Genomic DNA, 19,759 nt, shown 5'->3' with positions numbered 1-19,759 from the left:
AAGTGCAGTTTGGATCCCGTTTCGCTTTTGGAGAAGGTCAAATGTGTGACGGGCGGGGGTGAGACCTTTCCACAGAAGTTCATGAGAGCTGGGTTCTTGTGTCCGTAATAGTGTGTGACATTGAGTGAGAAATATAAATCTATTTACACTAACACCAATGAGGCCCGCTTCCTGTTTGTGGACAAAAGGTAGCTATGAGAAAGTGTCAGGTAGCGATTTGGATTTGCGCTCACCTAAAGTTAAGGTAAATTTTAATGTGGTTCCAGTTTTTGTCCAACTTTACAACGTCTTTTTGAGTCTGTATCCGTTTTTGCTACCGCAACCAAATGGCGCTGTTCAAGTGGCAGCCGGTGGCAGTAGCTGCGTCCACTCTTGCTCGTTTTGTGTTTTTCATGCTTTTCTGTCTTAATGATTTGATTTGGTGATTCTTAATGATCACATTTACTTTGATTTGCTTTGTACTTTGTGCTTTGCTTTGTTGTACTGTCTAACTTATAACTATGCCCTTTCTTGCTACTGGCACAATGAATTTTCCCGAATACGGGATGAATAAAGTTATCCAATCCAATCCAAAACCTGCAGACTATTTTGTTTATCCCTATGAAGGAAAATATAAAGTGTGTACTTGTTTCTCACTAATTGGTAGTCAAATATGTAGCAAAGTTATTTGATAAACATAGCAAACATATACTTGAATTTCAATAAACTCATGTATAGCAAATATACTGTGATGATAATGTTGAGTAGATGTGTTTAAAAAAACAGGCACTGAAGTGAACATTGAACAAAGTGTTCTTTGCAATATAAAGTTCCGAGAAACAATTTATCATTCGGAAAAGAGGAAAAACTGAAAAAATAATCCCTGGATGGTCCGTTACTTTCTCTTGAACAGGGCAGGCCTGCACATGTGCTGCATTGAGTGTATACGACTGTGAACCAGTGTCGAAGCTCGAGTGTATGTGGGTGCATAGTGGCAAGCCAGAAAGGGCAAAAAAGGTGAAGAATGCATACCGAGGCTTATTGAGTGCGCATGGTACTTACTGTCCATGTGGCTGATTTGGCAGTGCTGGACTGTTGAAAGGACACCTGGAAGGCATGTGGTCCCGGATAGTCGGTGTTGGAGGGAATGGCCGGGCCAGGCGAAAGGCCTTCGAAGGTGGAGTTGGGTTGGGAGTAGGGCGAGGGGGTGGGCACGGCTGAAGAGGCATTCTCGGAGCTGTAGGGACTAGCGGGCCTGGCCCTGCTCCCCAGGCTCTCCATGCTGCTGCTAAGCAAATTGTACTGGGACTGGGTGAGAGAAGAGCAGAGTAAAGAATGAGGGAGGTGAAGCAGGAGGAGAAAGATAGAGGCAGGACACAGGTAGGGATGCTTAAGTGACCGCAGCTTGGACTCATACAGGGAGTTGGGTGGGTCGGGTTACATTGCGCTGTACCAATGTCTTTACAGATTCTCAGTGGCTATGGTAAGCCGTAAAGGTTGAATTGGAAACTGGTGTGTATAATTTGTCGAAAACGATACAACTTTATCTTTAGTTCATAAGTGTTTGCTTTACTACCCACTCTTGAGTAGTACTTTTACACTGAAAGAACTAAGACGAGGGCAGGAAACATTTTCTTGAAACACACATCAAGACAGCCCTTCCTTTTTGCAGAAGCACTGAACAGTCCAAACTCAAATCAGATGAACCAATTACCTTTTTAAACTCTTGACACATATTTACTTTAAATATTTACATATTTACTACTCTCTGAACTATCTAAACTAAACTAAAATTATATTACATGCCTTGCCTACTGGACATGCTCCCATTGTACAAGGAAAAATACATCCGATTACATGTATGGCACAGAACCATCAAGCATGCAAGAAAGCAGAATTGTGAGTACCGTGTGTCAGATGTGGTTGCAGCATTAGCCACACGATAGCCACTTTAGGGAGGGCTATATGTGTTAACTTGTAAAACAGCAATGTAATCTGCACTAATTACTTGCCGACCCCTCTTGTCCGCTTTGCTGTGTTTGAGGAAGTTGTTGCTCCAAGGCATGTGTGTGGTGACACAAAGTTAACATACTGCATCAGGCCTCCTTTCAAGCCCTACACACAGTGTAGTACAGGTCCTCTACATCACTGCATGATACACTGTAATTTCTTCATCTCAAATCAGTCTCACCAAAATCAATTGCCAATCAATCCATTTTGTGCTCATACAAATCAATTTCTGTCTATAAAAACATCATTTTGGCGCTGAGTTGATTTAACATTAGCTAGAAACCCCCCCAACAACAACAAAAAAAACAAAGCAACTGTTCAGTTCCAATTAAAGATGTGTCCCACTGACTTGTGCTTTGACTCCGTCTATAACACAGTTGTTCAATTACCCATTAAAAACAAATTGTCACATGCAACTCACACAAGAAATTTTAATGCCAGAGCGTTTACCTTCTTTTTCACGTAGTACATCCTTTAAAGTTTTAGCCACATGTACTGCTGATACGTCAGTCAGAGACATCAAAATAGAGCAAAAGGAGTGCAGGACAATTGCAATAAGCAGAGTTCAAGTGAGGTGTGCATGAGGGGACACACTACTCATACTCTTTCTTTTCTCTCTCTTTCTCTCTCTCTCTCTCTCTCTCTCTCTCTCTCTCTCTCTCTCTCTCTCTCTCTCTCTCTCTCCCTCCCTCTCTCTCTCTCTCTCTCTCTCTCTCTCTCGCTCTCTCTCTCTCCCTCTCTCTCCCTCTCTCTCTCCCTCAAGCGCCCCCCCCCCCCCTCATACACAGACACACTAACACATGCTTTCACACATATGCATAGGGGCAGGACAAAGGTGAGGATTGGTACATGTTGAGTGAGAGAGGATCAACCTTAAGAAATAGGAATGGGAACCTGAAAAAAAATGGTACTGCATTCTAATTATGGCAAGCCTAGACATAGACTGCAATGCTGGCCTACATGTACACACATGCTACCAAACACTTTGTGAAGACCTGCACTAAGTAAACACTGTCTCGGCGTGTGTGTGAGTGTGTATGAGAGCGGGAGAAATAATTTTGATGCCGTGACATGCATGCTGTATCCTAACATACATCATCCATTACAGGACTCAATTTTAATTAGGAGAGTGGACTAAGACCTTAAATGTACTTTTCACCATTTTGTGTGTGTGTGTGTGTGTGTGTGTGTGAATGTGTGGTTTGTCTAAAATAAAATAATGGGTGATAAAAGTATAGTAGATGTAGTGTATTAATATACTATACACTGTAAAGACAGACAATAAATTTCCTGAATACGGGATGAAATAAAGTTCTAATCTAAAATCTAATCTAAATGGCACAATTTGTTTTTTTCTAATGATGGATGCTGGTCAAAATCCAAATGTAATATTCAATCAAGCTATTTTCATGGTTTAAAAAGAAATAGATAATCTCTTTGTTGTTATTTTTAATGGTGGACAAGGCCAAAAATGTACACAGACATGAGGGATATGTAAAGTTCGCTGTGTTCATCCTGCCTGGCTTTATCAGATGAAAGCAAAGAGATGGACGGGTCAAGGTCCCACACTTAATGCAAACTGTATGATGTGAGAGTGTACGTGCACGTGGATATATTGACGCAAACATAAAAACAAGCTGTACAACATTGACTAACTAGTCATACAGTTCAGACAAACTCTTATGAAAGCCAATGTCAGTGTTTGACTACCAAAATAGAGAAAAGATGATTTTTCACTATACAGAGAGATTATCTAGTCAAGATCTGATTGTTTACTCCCTTCCCCTTTTTTGTTCCAAGGAAATGAGGTAAGCCAAGTGTATGTGTGAGCTCACAGGTGTGCTTGGTCTTGGTAACTACACTTGATCCGCAACAAGTTGAAACACAGCCACAGCCTCTAATGCCATTGTTAGAGCCAGTCTGTCTGTGTGTGTTCAAGCTTTAACAATATTCAAATTCCCCTAAAGACAGACATTTTGCTTAAATATTCAGAAATGCGGCACTCAACTGTCAAGATGGGTAAGACACAAATGACCAGCAGCGTTTGAGAGAGAATATACGCCCGCAACCATCTTGTTTCCAACTATTTGCGATGGAAGTAAAAATGGCCAATATGAAAAACTAAAAAGAAGTTATAGGAGTAGAATTTCATAGAACTGTCCATGCCTATATGAACAACTAAAAAGAAGTTATAGGAGTAGAATTTCATAGAACTGTACATGCCTATATGAAAAACTAAAAAGAAGTTATAGGAGTAGAATTTCATAGAACTATACATGCCTAAATGAAAGATAAAGGAATCAACTCAAAAGGAAGTAGTGCATCAAGCAGGGAAGTCTTTCGCCCTCTGCAGGGAATGTTATGTAAATATCAAAATCAAAGTTCACTGTGATCAAAGAAGCAGAGTCAAAAATGTCACATGAGGTAGTGAATACTAGTGACAATCTTTTCTAATAAATCTATTTTTTATCATGACAAAAATGAATGATATTATCATTTATCGCAATAGTTTGTGGGAAAAATAGATCATTCAACAAAAATCATTATCATGACAGGCCTAAACTCATCCATCACAGAATAACATGTTTTACAACAACAACAACAACAACAACAATCTTTGAGCAACTCCACTAAAAACTCTAACCCCCAACCCTATCATCATAGAAATTATACATATACATGATAAAATAAATAAAATTCTCACTCATGTTTATCATGTACTAATATGATAACATTTTTATAAGTACAGATACAAATATAAGGAACCCCCCACCCTCTACATTGATGTAAATATTTTATAATAGTTATGGTCGTTATATTCTTCATTCATTCATTCATTTCTATGCCACTTATCCTCACAAGGGTCCTCTGGGGTGCTGGAGCCTATCCCAGCTACCTATGGGTAGAAAGGGTACATTGGTTGCCAGTGAATTGCAGGCCACAAAGAGATGAAGAACTATTTAGGCACACAATCATATATAGGGACAATTTCAGTGTTCAATCAGCCTACCATGCTTTTATCGCACAGGCGCATGCAGGACATACAAACTCCACAAAGAAAGGCCAGAGCCTGGGATTGGGCCTTCAATCTCAGAAGTGAAGGGTGGACTACTAACCACTCATGCTCTCTGCCGCCCTTCTTTATTCAAAATGTCATATTTGTTTTTTGTTTATTACAAAGCGGAAACGAATTACTCATGAACTCCATTTCCCAAAATGCTTGCATTGTTACCGCATGGCCATAATGGTTCTTAGTGCATCTTGTCACACAATAATGAAAATCAGGGCTCAATCATTGAGGGCTGTTGACGATCGACAGCTGGACACCCCATCACAATGCCTGTGCTAATATCACACTTCAGTCACACGCAAACTACAACTATCCGGGTCTTTGAGCCAGCTAAACTCCCCGCTGATGCAGACATATTGCAAAAACAGACATCAATGCACACATAACATGTTGCTGTTTTCATCACAGGCAAGAGAAACCTCAGAGTTAAAAAAAATCATGTCTTGGTTAATTGAATGAAATAATCAATGTGTGGAAGCGGTTAAAAAATATTATTTTCTCATCTGCTCGTGCATCAAGTGGATGTATAGGAAGAAAAAAATCCAATGAATCTAGAGGGTATAGTAGAACTATAAATTACCTTATAGATGGTATTTAACTTCAAATCTTGAATTTATTTGCACACTGATCATAGAAAAAAATAATGTTGTAAAAAAAAGCCTGCCTCGGAGTATGGGTAGATTGTGATTGTGGTCCTCGCATTTCATGGGCTGAAATAGTGACACTAGTAAGTGGCCAGTCAATGGAAAAACTTACTTTTATTCACAATTTTCTTCTCTAATAAACATTTAAAAAAATCAAAATGTAGGTTTTCAATGAATTAAACAAAGTTCTTTCTGCTTGGACCCACATCATAAAACTTCTCTTTCCCATTGATAAAAAGTTAACCCTCGAGTAAAAGAAAAACGCAAACACTAGTAACGTAGCCCTTGCAAGAGGGCAGTTTCATTCACTTACCACAAACAGCATTGTAGTGTTCCAGTATTTTTTATAGTACTCCCATGAGAACTTAAATATTGCTGGAGTCAAGTGAATATGGATTTAGTTGGACCGGCCATTTCATAAGCGCCATCTTTTGTCGAGAGAAAATGCCTTGATGCCGGATGCGGAACCTCACCTGACTCTCTCATTGAATGGGCTTCCACAAATCATTGATCATTCATCTTCCATACCGCCCATCCTTGAAAGGGTTGCGGGGGTTGCTGGAGCCGAACCCAGCTGTCTGCAGGCGAAAGGCAGACTACACCCTAGACTGGCTGCCAGTCAATCGTAGGGCACATAGAGAGACAAACAACCAGCCGCACCCCCAATCATACCGCTACCAGTGGGAATTGAGCCCACGCCTGCCCGCACCAATGTCAGACGAGTGAACCACTACACCACGAGGCGGCGCTTTCACAAATCACCTTGCAAAAACAATTTGAAGCACCGCCTCTCTTTCTGAATCTATCAGGAGTATTCATTAACCGGCCATGCAGGCCCAGACTTGCCCACTCAAATATTTATCACACTAATAGATGTCTATGAACTAATATTTAGAAATCATGGAGCTTAAGTGCTATTGTTGAAAAAATCAAAATATTTGCTTTTCATTGAGCTTGTGCATCAAGGGATTCCATTAATGTCATGGCCACTGTCAATCTATTTGTTTGTGATTTTGTAGTTGACAAACCTCAGCCTACAGATGGCTGGTATGCTGATTTGGCTAGAGGTTTCTGCTTGGGTTTTAATTAGCTCAACTCCAACACTCACAAAGGCCACTCCTCAGTCCCTAAGGAATCTCGGTAGGGCCACAGAGAGGGAAAATGCTGCTCAAGAGAGGGAAAGCATCTTGGAGGGAACACTGGAGGGAAAAGTGAGAGGATACATTTTTTTTTTTTTTAAACACGGTGTCGTGCGGCGGTGAAGGTGGTGCATAGGTCAGAATGGGGGTGGGGGTGCTCACAACGAACAAGATGTGCAATTTAACAAGTATATCTGTTCATATACTGTACCATCACATTGTCGTTCATGTCCCTCATGTGGTAGACGTCCATTGAAACCTCAGCAGTACGACTCTGGTTGCCCAAATTACTTGTAGAAGGTACTGGTCGTACATTTTCTTGGTCGCTTGCGGGGAGCTCATAATATGTACTGTCTGGCTCCCTGTAGGCACAATATACCATTGGATGAAAATCTGAATTTGTCGGAAATCGGGCCCAATCTCGTCTTTTTCTGAGGATCGGAATCGGGCAGCTGAGATCAGGTTTTAAAAAAACAATGTTTTGCTATGTGTGCTTATGTTATCAGTCGTCTTCTTAGAGTAAACAGCAAATTAAATACTAATGTTGACTCTCTCAAAACAAAGCGGATGAGGAATTTGTGGTTAATCTCAAAATGATGCCAACTTTGATAGGATGTCAATTTTTAGAGCTTAATTTCACGATCAGCGCATACAGATGACATCAGATCATTTAGGGAGTATTGAAATCTAATTTTGTGTTCAATGCAGGTTTTTTTCCAAAATTATGTACATCATGAATTCATATTATTTGCAATAGCACTCACAGAGAGCGCCAAAGGTGGTCAAAGTTGCCTCCTTCTTCATTCAGTGAGGCCTGGGACATCTTGTAACTTGGGCACTCTGGTGAAGGGCAGATCACTCTGTGAAGAATGCACAAATGATTATTTGGACATTCAGTAAAGTAGGACATCCTCTATGACATGGTACATGCATAAGCCCATGCACACCCACACATACTAACAGGTGTGCTGGAACCAATGTAGTTTGAGCGTGTCAGGGGGCCTGGGCCTGCCCAGACCTGCCAACTCATCAGCAAGCGGAGGCTCAGCATCTTCAAACTGGTTCACACTGCAAGGTGCTTCTACATCCGTAACCAAAGCAACCATAGAAATATATGTCTATCTATGCTACATGTATTATTAATTTAGAAAGAAACACATATTTATTTTGCATTCAACTTAATATACAATTCACAGTTGACATTTTCATCATTATTTGACATAGATTTGAATGGTCTCATTTTCACCCAAATAGTCAATTTTAACTAAACATCACATATTTCCCGAATTATTTTTGATAAGAGAACAGTATAGTTCCCAATAACGTCATATTAAAAATGCCAAATGCGTGTTTTCTTTTTTTTGCTTTCTCGCTTTCTTTCTGTCTTTCTTTCTTTTTCTCATTTGCCTTCTCTCTCGTTGTCTCTCCATTTTGCGTGCGAGTGTTTAGAAAAGAAACCACATTACATGAAACCATGAAAAAAAACACTCAGAATTCATATTTTGTTTGTATTTTTCTGTTGCTGCAAAAATAATTCCCGTTGCAAAGAAAAAAATGCAACTTAACACCACAAGGGCAGATAGATGGATGTGACAAATTTTCTCCACTGCTGGGCTACGGCCCCCATGGCAACTTATATTCACATAACACACAAACACACACACACACATTGTTTTCCCGTGAGTCAGTTTAAGAACTAAAGTACACAGTCCCACATGTAAAGATATTAATTATACATTTTATTTAAACCCTCAATCCCACGTGAACTGATTCAGTTGTTTTACAACCATGTCATTCAGTCACGGTACATCGAAGATTTGACAAGACAATAATAGCCTTATAAATGCAAATGAAGAATTGGAATAAAAAAACAGATCTTTTTTTTAAATACACGCTTCCTCGAAAAATATTCGATTTTGACATTATGGAGCAAATAAAAAAAAGTCAAAATAAATAAAATATCTCATGGATTTGAAAGCAAAAACACTGGAATTAATTGAAAATCACAGCATATTATTCGAGCAGACAATTTTGTCAACGAGACAAAATTCCGACTGCGACAAAAGTTGTAGGCCTGTATTGTATATTAAATAAAAGATGTTACGCAGCAATAAATGCATCTAAACAAAATAAATAAATTGACCTACCTGAAAAGTATTATTATCCCAATCCAAAATGTATTTTGATGTGTCCAAAGCCCAACAGTTTATTATCGAACATGTCAAGAGACTGTACCTCCATACAGCCACAATAACAAAACCAACAACAAAAAATCGACCTAACAGCAAACTTTGAAAAGAAGATTGACTTTACGGAGAAAGAAAAAATGGCGAAATTGATAAGGACAGGGAAGCCGATTTGCATGCAGCCCAAGAAGCGTGCGCTTTTTGCTGAGGGACTTGAGCAAAAGGGAAGAAGTATAGAAAGGAGGCGGCAGGCAGCGCGTTTTGGGCGCACACAAGCGGGAAACCCTCTTCATCTTCGCAGGTGGATACTTTTTGTCTGTTTTTCACTAAGCTCTTCCAAGTGTTGTGTAAAAAAAACAAAAATATTTCACGATCAAAGAAATAGCAGTTTTTCGAACGAGATAAAAATTGGGGAAAACATAGTAAAACAAACACTATTAATATTTTACTTAGAAGTCTTACCAGCCGGAAGTAACACTCAAAATAACTTCTAAAAAAAGTATAGATTGATTAGATGGACACGCGCCTGAGAAGTGAGCAGCTTTAGGAAGAAATAAGATAGGAAATGCAAACTTCATTTCCCAGAATGCAAAAGAAGGAAAGCGATACTGTGATTGGTCCCTGCTGCAGTGTCGTCAGCCACTCACACAAACAAACCAGCTCGTGTGATTATTGCACTGTGCTAATGCCATTCAATGAGGCTTAACTTCTCTAAACTGCACGATAGGTTTGGCAGCCTCCTCTCCAATCAACGATGTTTTGACATTTGTTTTTAAAATAGCTGAGGTAAGCACACTACATTCATTGACGCGCGCGGCGTGTTAATATTGCGCTGAATGTGTCGTCGAACCGTTAGCGATAAGTTAGCTGTCAATCCATGCAGTGTGTCTTCTCAAATATTGTGGCCAAAAAGACAAAAGTGCAATTGAAGTTGTGGTACAAACCAGTTTCGTGGCTCACGTAGTTAACTTTGTTATGAGTAGTTTACTAGTTATCATCATGCTTCTTCCGATTACAAAGGAAGTCCTTTTTTAAACATATGACATCATGCCCTTATTAGTAGTATTATTATTATTTTATTTTTTTACAACAACGGACCTACTCGCGGGGGCGTTTTTGTTCATATTTGGTTTTGAAGTCATGCTATTGTGGAGTAAAATGTGGACCGTACTTGTGTGCTTAACAAATGTCTCCATCTCGTGTTTAAATTGGAAATTACCACGCCAGACGTGGAAGCTACGACTTCGATGGAACTCATTCTGGTGTCACTATATATTCATTTGTTACCAATTCTTGTCTATAGTGAGTCGCCGACATGAATTTCTCTGAGATCTTCAAGCAATCCAATCAACTATGTAAAGTCTCTCCAGATGGAAAACATTTGGTAAAATCTAATGTGCCACATTTACTGGCATCACTGGGAAAGTGAGGTCTTTTAACGACTTGTTTTCTGTTCTGGAAATGTTATCTTGCAGGCCACCTGCGTGCAGTATAGGTTGGTGGTACGAGATGTGAGCACGCTTCAAATTCTACATCTTTACACCTGTCTGGACCAGATATCTCAAATGGAATGGTCGTCTGATTCTCAGTTCATTTTGTGTGCAATGTACAAAAGAGGACTGGTACAGGTAGGTTATGAGAAGCTGATATGAATAATCTGACATGTTTATACAGTTTTGATTTTCTCATTCAAGTTGAACTTGTGTCAGAAAAGTTGCAGGATCGGCGTTAGTTTCAGATAACCAGGGCATTATGACCAGATGCGTTAATCTCTTTAGTTAATTGCCCATTTTGGCAGAGAAAGTGTGAAGTTTGAAATTAGTGACAGCAGTCCTGAAACCTTTCTGACCCATATCTTCTTTTGCATGTTAGTTAAACCTGATTATTTTTAGCGAAGTCACACCATATGTTTGTATTCAGTATTTGACACTTTAATGAGAAATAAGTATATACATTTTAAAAAGCTTTCTGTCTGTCCTTTCTTTCTGACCGATTGCAGACATAATAAGCAATGTACTAGATCTCTGAATACAGAATAGAGCCGCATTTAAAACATGGACTATAAAATGCCAAAAGATTACAAGATGTTTTAAAAACAAACAAACTACACTTTCTAATAATGAAAATTAACGGGTGAATTTACTGTCATTACAAAACACAATATCTTACCTTTGAAGTGGGAGCCATCGCCAGTCTTTCATGGTCTCTTGCACGAATGGTTCTTACTGTGGATCTGAAGTTAAGGAAGCTTCAGTGGGTGTGTATGAGATGTCATCAGTAATGTCTTTCTACCCAGGTGTGGTCACTGGAACAGCCTGACTGGCACTGTAAAATCGATGAGGGGTCAATCGGACTGGTCGCTTCGCGCTGGAGTCCAGACGGACGTCACATTCTCAACACCACTGAGTTCCATGTAAGTGCGAAGTTGGTGCGTGCTGGCGAGTAAGGATTCTTACGCATGCAAGTGTATTTATGCATATGCTTGTCTGATTTCCACTGTTGCTGGCCTACAAGGAAAGGGGGGTCTTAAAAATAGCCAGACACCAGAGCCTTAACACCCCTTACACCCCCCACCTGCTGCATGTATTCAGCCTGATTTCATAGCCCCACTCCTGTTAGCATCCTGTTATACATGGCTCTCTTTGCCTCTGGTACATTTTTGCCTCATGTCTGTCTGGGGTGCCATGTGTTTGGTTTGGCACATCCTTGAGTAAGCCATTGAAATTACAAGTACCATAACTCTCAAAATTGCTAACTCCAGGGTTTGGCTAAGATCCATACTGGAAATTAAAAATATTTTTAATGAAAAATGGACTTTTTCCATATGTGACAATGAAGCTATTGTTTGATCTTGTGATATTGATATTACCACCGGGGGTTTCAAAATATTGGTCAAGTACCCCTATACAGACCAACAAAGAGTTGTAGACCTAAGAGTTCTTCATAGGACAGTTTTTTTCTAAAAAGTATACAATAATGGCTTGAGATTGGAGACTCCTGATGCACATATTTATTTAAAATTATGAACTGTCATATGTCTGATTGTTTGATTTATTGTGCCAGCTTTTGACATGAAATAATTTTCAATCTAACATTAGTCTCCCAAAGGGTATTTTGTGTCCACTCTGTTGTAATCGCTTATCGTATGATCGATGAGCTGGAGCTGCTACCCTCGGCCTGAGTGACAAATGAAGAAGGCTGCTTCTGTCATGTTGAGCCTGGTTAGGGAGATCACTTGACAGGTGCCATGGGCTAACATACAACTCTGTCTGGAGGGCCAAAGACCGCAGGGGATGCACGTGTTTGTTGCTTGCCATTTTGGTGTGTCTGTATCTTCCATCTGTAAAAAGCAAAAAGAGCAAAAGGAAAAATATTGACAAAAATATACTTTAGAGACAGGTGTCACAAAGTGCTTTACAACCCCAGATGAGAATGTAGCCTATTGAACGTTGGGGAAAATGCCTAAACTGCATCACTATCAGCTGTTCAAACAAAAAGAAAAAGTTAAATTCATAGCAAAATACTGGCAGCTGAGGTTGCCAGATTTGATCAGTTAAATAAGCGGGGAAAGTGAAATGTCTCCTGTAAAATTAACAACAAACGACCGTAAAAAGAACTACGTTTTAACTGTTGCTTCATAGTAAAAAAAATATAATAATCCAAAAGTATGTGTGCAATGGATCTGATGATGGTGGTGGTGACATCTTTGCGCGCCCTCTTTTTCGCCCATCTCTCTGATCAGGGTTTGAACCCACATCATCACTGCAGCAGTTGAGCGTGCTGTCCACTGAACCAATAGTACAGTGAAGTTTCAGCTACCTGTACCTTTTTTTTAGTTTTCAGGATGTAAGGGCTTCCTAAACTTCTTTAAGCACAACACTTTACCCTCCCACCAGCCAGTAACTGATTCATTCATCTTCCATACCACCGATCCTCAAAAGTGTTGTGGGGGTTGCTGGAGCCTAACCCAGCTGTCTTCGGGCGAAAGGCAGACTACACCCTAGACTGGTCGCCAGTCAGTTTTGGGGCACACAGAGAGACAAACGACCATCCGCACTCCCAATCGTAGCGCCACCTGCGGGAATCGAGACCGTGTCTGCCCGCAACGAAGTCAGGCGAGTGAACCTCTACACAGCGATGCGGCTGACTTCAGTAACTCTTTAAAATTACAGCTACATACTTTCACCACCCCCAAATAATTTCATAGAAAAATGAGGCTGCGTGTGCAAAGAGACCCATAATTTGAGATTCCATTGATTACATGAGATGTGATCTACTACAGCGGCTGCTACTTAGATGCCACTTTTTGAGGATGTACATATAATTCTCATGCCAACAATGTGACATCAAATGCAAGTTTTAATTTTACTCAAATATAATCTTGCATGTATGTGGGTCTTGTGCATGGAAATATTCCATCCATGGAAATTAGCCCTCAGCTACAATCTTATATATTTACATATATATGGTCATGAATATAGATATGTTCATTAATATATGCTGTCTCTCATTAAATAAATCAAACTCAAACTCATCACAATTCACAATATTTCTCACCCTCCTTCCGGAAAGTTGTTTACCCAGGTTTTGTTTTTTCAGATCCACTTTGCCAGTTGTATCATTCGCCAGAATGTGACAATAAAAGACTGATTATTGTCTCGTTACAGAGTATCATTTTGTCACTGAGGTTGGAAAATAATTTAATGGAGACAAAGTGGCATTTGCTACTACCTTGACAATGCGCCTGGTGAACTTACCTTCACCCCAAAGCAAGCTTTCATTAAAACTGTGCCAGGCGGGTGCTTGTGTCAGGCTTGAGTTTCAGTGCCACTCATAAACAGCCAGCTATAATAACTTGTTTAGGAGGGACAGCTGCCTGTAGTGTGGCTTAGGCCCCTGTATGCGTTTGTTTGTCTGACTATGTGATGGTAAATCAGCTTCGCCATGTGGGGGTGTTTTACCTGGCTGTTTTTTTAATTTTTATTGCAGTTAGGGTCAAAAGTTTAGATGCGCTGGCACAATTTGTATACGATTACCGAATTGTTTGGGTGAATGAGACTAAACAACCTATTTGCTTTAGGCAATAGTATTTGGTTTAACAATTGTGCTGTTCTGAAATTCCTTGAATTGGAATCCCTTGAGAACTAGAATAAATGTGTTAGTTGACTACTCATTTTTCTCTAAAACAAAGTATACTACACAACAACTGCACTTTGTAAATCTCCTTATTAAAGATATCTGAAGTGTTAGCTATTAATTCCTAGGGAGATAGTTTAAATCATTGACCACCATTGACATCCAACCCATTTGAACTGGGAATGTTGACATTAAATAAATTTGTTGTTAAATTTGCTCATTTGCTGCCAAGGATTACAAGACTGAATCACATATTGCATTGTGAACATGTATCTCTCTGGCTCTTGTAAAATAAAACCGTACATTCCCATAAATTCACATTTATTTGCGGAGAGGTGCCGAAATGCAGTGAATTGCATCACTGAACTCCGCGTACGATTGCTTTCAGATACATCAGGTTCGGATTAGCATTCTTATACGTCTGGAACATGGCTAGCATCTTCTAACTTGGCACCAGTAAAGTGCTGACACGGTCATGATGACATTAGCTTATCCATACCTTGTATATATGTTGGCTTGAAGAGGCTCATATTCCTTGTTAGAATCATGCGACTGTAACAAGAGAAATCTGCTATATCGGTTTGAGATGGCCTCCTACGTGGAATGCCTGCATTAAAATCCACTGTTGACAGATCGGACTATTTGGGAGCAAATGCACTTGCCTGTTTTCAGTCGCTTGTCCAAGCACAAATTAAGAATTGCTGACATGCTTCATTTCATGATGCTGCTCCAATTAAATTTGCTCTTCTACTCATCTTCTGGCATTCTGTTCATGGCAAATGGCAATGTGGAGATGTTAGGGGGAAAAAAAATCAAATGAGCAACTTCTGATTCCTCAAAAATGTCAGGTTCTCATAATCATGTCAACCTGATCAACCACAGCACATCAAGAATTTTGAAAATCGAATGCTAGTTTGCGGAGTGATGTTTCGTAGGGTGAAATAGCCTTTTGTTTTCTGTAATCACCTTAAGAAAATCTCATTTAAAATGTCTTCCCCTTGTAACAAAATTGCATAACCCAATTTATCTCAAGTTATCTCGACAACGCCTTTTATTTCAACCCCTTCTCCACCAGTCCTCTAATGCCAGGCAACAATATTAAATTGAAAACAAATGGAACATTCTTGCAAGTGTTGTGGACAGTCAGATAGGTCATTTACTTTACTAAACGATTGTTTTTCTCTTTGCATTCATTTTGGACGTTTGTAGAGGTTTTTCAAGTCCATTTTATTTGAAGAAAATTCCACAAAGATGGTGGCCACTTTTTACGTTGCAACTCAAAAGTCCCATTTAAGAGCACGGACACATTTCAAACGTTTTATATATGAGGGGATTTAAGCATGTTTATATTTTCTCAATTTTAGAATTGTTTGCCATTGCACCATGTCTGAAAAGATGTGTAGAGTGAGGTCTTATTGGAAGTTATTCACAGCTGGATGTCTTCAACAAACACAGTGAAAATTTCAGGCCACTTTGGTGGCAGCACTGACTGAGTTCAAATATCCATTTAGATGCCGTTGTGAAAGCGTCAAGCATTGGCAAATGCAAAACAAATGCCTGGTTTATTTGCTTTGTTCTAAAGAGGTCAAGAGAGTCAGCACAGCAGGTTTATATGTTGTATGCCATGCACTGTCTATTTCTCTCTGTTTCAGTTTTGATATGTCATTTCTCATGTTCAGTTTCATGTTCATATTTCTATAATGGTACACACCATTATTATTATTATTTTAAAGTTCAACATAAGTCTGGAAAAATATATTTGGTGTGTTTACAACTGACTTTTACTGCAGAGGATGGCCACAGTTATGAGCTTTTCCTTCTTGTGATGTCTTGGCAGCTAAGAATCACTGTGTGGTCCCTGTGCACCAAGGCTGTGTCTTATATCAAGAATCCCAAAGCTTGTCTCAAGGGTGAGTTGGATCATAATTCTGTTGTAATGAATTGCTTGTGGGTTTTTTAGTGTCTATGCATTACCACAAAAGTAGTCTATGGATCACATGCCGAGCTTTACCTTGCGGCCAGCCCAGGGCTATGTATCCAAACTGTACTTGTCTCTGAAGACAGCTGTGCCTCTTCCAGTAAATAGGGCATGCTTTTCGTATCAAGCCTGTCAGCAACTTGGGTAAAAATGATTGTGTGTGACTGTGTCCGTCAGTGTCCTCGCTCAACCTGCACATCACCTCTCTAGTGCCATAAATAATACATCCATGTTAAGCCACTTTTAAGTGTCATAACAACTGATAAAATACACAGGAATAAAATATACTTAACATCTCCAGAAAGTTTAAATGATGACATCTTAGTTTGATTCCTATTCATTGTTATTTGATTAGCATTTTGTCCAATTCATTCTTACTCATAGGTATTGATTTCAGCAGAGACGGCTCTTATATGGCTTTGGCTGAACGTCGTGACTGCAAAGACTATGTTTGTCTTTTTGTGTGTGATGACTGGCACTTGCTTAGGGTAAGGTTTCTTCCCCCTTTCCACCATTTTCCAAGTTAATATTGGGGGTAATTTAAATAGGTATGCTACAGTCCAATCTTTGTAACGGGGATTTACATTCTGGTGATTAGTATTTTGTAAGTTATGACAATACTCATTCTCAATTGCAGACTCAATTTTTTTAAGGTGTAAACCTGCAATGATGGTGTTTTTTTACAGCACTTTGAGACTGAAACACAGGACCTCACGGGGTTAGAGTGGTCTCCCAATGGCTGCGTCTTAGCTGTGTGGGACAGCTGTCTGGAGGTAAAGTTTTCAATGCCTTAACACTTTTGATAGAAGTTTATTGACAAGTTCGCACTACATTTGATAGCCACAGTGTAAAATTTTTGTGTTTTAACGCTTAAAAATCTGTGTCATGGACTCTGCATGCGGCACTTGTGTGTCAGTGTTAAGTGGCATGTTAGCTTCCCATCAGAATGTAAATGCAGAGACACTAAGGAAAATGAGTTAAAACTGGGTTGACACTGAATAGAAAGGCATGTTGCTGTGCGGATATAACGTACATTTCATTATGGAAAAAATAAGCAATTTTTCATCAGATGGAGGCAAAAGAAGCCCAAAAGGTTTGTAATTGCCTATCGATGACACAAATAGAAGCAAAGCTGTTAGTGAGACATGGCTAGGGTAAAAAAAAGACTATGCTGTTCTGTGTGATTCTTATTTTCTTACTTTTCTGTTCTTGTAACTTTAACTATTGAGAGAAAAAATGTAAAAGTTAAACTTACCCTCCCATTTCTTTATGTGCATGTCCTTTTGGCAGTACAAGGTGTTACTGTATTCCCTGGATGGCCGGTTGCTGTCAACCTACAGTGCCTACGAATGGTCACTGGGTGTCAAGTGTGTGACCTGGAGCCCCAGCAGTCAATTCCTGGCAATAGGCAGCTATGATGAAAAAGTGTGGACGCACATTTAGTAAATCACAGTAAAACTTTACAAATGTGTTTTCCCATCAATTTCTTCCATAAAGTTGTATAAATGTCAAAAGTAGCATTGTCATTTAGTATGGTAACAATTCGCAGGTACGGATCCTTAACCACATCACGTGGAAGAAGATTGGACAGTTCGAACATCCAGCAACCATCAACAACACTAACATTGTATGTATTTTACCTAATTGTTTATAGTGTTGAAGTCAACCTTAACCAGAGCTCCTTATTGTGTTTCTAGGTTGTGTATAAGGAAATGGAAAAGAAATCACCTGTTGCCATCGGAACAGATGAACTCTCTCTACACAACTTAACAATAGACTCAACTCTCTTAAGCAGTCAGAGCAAATGTATGTCGGATTTTGCCACGATCTGAACAAAAATAAGTGTATACTATTTTACTTGATTGGCGAGAGCAACTTTTGTGATTAATTCACATACACCAGCTTTCTTCTCTTCCCCTCCAGATGAGATCAACCCACCTCCAGTTCAAATGCCTGTGGTCAGACCAGACCCAGACAGAGCAAACCCAAAGATTGGTGTCTCTATATTAGCCTTCAGCTCAGACAGTCGCTATTTAGCCACCAAAAATGGTCAGATATCATGTTCCCCCCATGCTATGCACTACTGTCTTTCATTACCAGCCCAAGCACTTTCAAAATGCTTGTCGGTCTGCATTTGTTCACCACAGATAACATGGCTAGTGTCATCTGGGTGTGGGACATGCAGAGGATGAGCCTTGAAGCTGTGCTCGAGCAGATGTCAGCCGTGCGCTGCTTCCAGTGGGATCCGACACGTGCACGATTGGCGATATGCACGGGCAACGCCAATGTTTATCTGTGGACCCCAGCAGGATGCCTCTCCGCTCAAGTCCCCACTGATGGTAAATATAACTGTAGTCTGTGGTTGGACATTGCCTGATTTAAGACAAAAAGAAATTCTACAGCAGCGTTCAAAGTTTTTTTCCATCACAGCCTAGACTCGCACGATGCAGTGGGTATGCTACAAAATATGCTTTATCAATGATTTCAAGTACAGTGGTACCTCGACATACAAGCACCCCGACATACGAGCATTTCGAGATACGAGTAAAATTTCGAGCAAATAATTATCTCTAGATACGAGAAGAATTTCGAGATACGAGAAAGCCAGGTGGGCAAGACATGAGAGGCTGTTTATGATTTTAGCGCACTGTCTTTTTTGTTGTTTGTTATATTACGATTCACCGGTGCAAAAAGTCACCCCTGCCCCCCTCTATGTTCCTCTCTCTCTACCCTCCGCGGAATCTGTCTAATTTTAGTTCTATTAAACACATTTTAGTAATATTAAACCACTAGTTATGTGTTACTTTGTTAATAGATGGCGAATTAGAAGAAATTAAAAAAAAAATACAATCCAATATCCTGTTTTTGGTGTTTTTTCAGAGGGTTGGAACAAATTAATTTGTTTTTAGTACATTTCAATGGGAAACGTTCGTTCGAGTTACGAGAATATCGACATATGAGCTTAGTCCCGGAACGAATTAAGCTCGTATCTCGAGGTACCACTGTCTGTTCGATGATGATAATCACTGAAATCAAAGGCTTTTTTTATACTTACGCCCCCAGTCTTTTAACTTTCAACAGACAAAAGCATGCCAGTGCCAAACTAAGTTCCTCAGATGAATTACTAAAATTCGTACTTACTTTTTCTCTGTGTCTTTCTCTTAACAGCCGGTTTCCAGGTTCAGTCGTTGACATGGCACTGCCATGGAGATCCTCTCATTCTGATTGGGAAGGAACAGATGTGTTTGTGCTACACTAGCACTGAAGACAAGTGATATGAGCAGGCACACATTAAAATGCAATGGACTTTTACAAATACTTGACCAATGACCTGGTGGGAAAGCCCAGCAAGGACAGCGATGCCAGATCAGCTCCACCAGCGCAATTTCCTGAAGTCTGACACGCTGACTGTTTTTCAAAACCTGACATTCCTCATTTGTATATAAGACAAAGATGAACAAATACACAATGTAGCTCCAGTTCTGACCACTGTGAAGGTGATGGCTCAGGTTCCAAGCATTCACTTGCCTTGGTTTTTCTTAGCATAGATACTTTTACATGATATTTTGTACACTATTTTGAATAAAATTTGATAAGTATTTTTCATTACAGAGTAG

General features: G+C 39.7%; 2 protein-coding genes across 5 annotated transcripts in view; one reads left to right on the top strand and one right to left on the bottom strand.

Annotated features, from left to right (window-relative positions):
* tp73 (tumor protein p73) overlaps nucleotides 1-11,367 on the bottom strand; it is a 21,225-nt gene extending 9,858 nt beyond the window's left edge. The window contains exons 1-4 of one of the 4 annotated variants that reach the window (XM_077604180.1): nucleotides 11,198-11,367; nucleotides 7,607-7,702; nucleotides 7,054-7,204; nucleotides 1,042-1,287 (exon numbers count right to left, since the gene is read on the bottom strand). In XM_077604180.1, the coding sequence (XP_077460306.1) occupies nucleotides 1,042-1,287; nucleotides 7,054-7,204; nucleotides 7,607-7,702; nucleotides 11,198-11,229 (525 nt within the window). In that variant the 5' untranslated portion in view covers nucleotides 11,230-11,367. Of the gene's footprint in view, nucleotides 1-1,041; nucleotides 1,288-2,439; nucleotides 2,582-7,053; nucleotides 7,205-7,606; nucleotides 7,703-8,989; nucleotides 9,101-9,972; nucleotides 10,017-11,197 lie in introns of those variants that run through there. The other 3 variants (XM_077604182.1, XM_077604181.1, XM_077604183.1) reach the window with 3 other exon arrangements.
* wrap73 (WD repeat containing, antisense to TP73) lies at nucleotides 9,666-19,748 on the top strand. The gene is made up of 13 exons (XM_077604185.1): nucleotides 9,666-9,814; nucleotides 10,332-10,412; nucleotides 10,504-10,656; nucleotides 11,325-11,441; nucleotides 16,002-16,074; nucleotides 16,527-16,630; nucleotides 16,829-16,915; nucleotides 17,433-17,567; nucleotides 17,692-17,769; nucleotides 17,840-17,948; nucleotides 18,066-18,191; nucleotides 18,290-18,481; nucleotides 19,311-19,748. The coding sequence occupies exons 2-13, from the start codon at nucleotides 10,344-10,346 to the stop codon at nucleotides 19,415-19,417; spliced, it is 1,350 nt and encodes a 449-aa protein (XP_077460311.1). The 5' UTR covers nucleotides 9,666-9,814; nucleotides 10,332-10,343; the 3' UTR covers nucleotides 19,418-19,748.
* The last annotated feature ends 11 nt before the right edge of the window (nucleotides 19,749-19,759 follow it).

This window comes from Stigmatopora argus, chromosome 1 (genome assembly GCF_051989625.1).
Source record: "Stigmatopora argus isolate UIUO_Sarg chromosome 1, RoL_Sarg_1.0, whole genome shotgun sequence".
Lineage (NCBI taxonomy): Eukaryota > Metazoa > Chordata > Actinopteri > Syngnathiformes > Syngnathidae > Stigmatopora > Stigmatopora argus.
The sequence above is the reverse complement of the archived record's forward strand: the minus strand, read 5'-3'. Positions and strand labels throughout refer to the sequence as shown.

Excerpts from the sequence above, each read along its gene's own strand:
- wrap73 (XM_077604185.1), top strand. The coding sequence starts at position 10,344 with ATGAATTTCTCTGAGATCTTCAAGCAATCCAATCAACTATGTAAAGTC. Across the intron at positions 10,413-10,503 it reads CTCCAGATGGAAAACATTTG|GCCACCTGCGTGCAGTATAG; the intron begins GTAAAATCTAAT and ends GTTATCTTGCAG. Across the intron at positions 16,075-16,526 it reads TCCCAAAGCTTGTCTCAAGG|GTATTGATTTCAGCAGAGAC; the intron begins GTGAGTTGGATC and ends TCTTACTCATAG.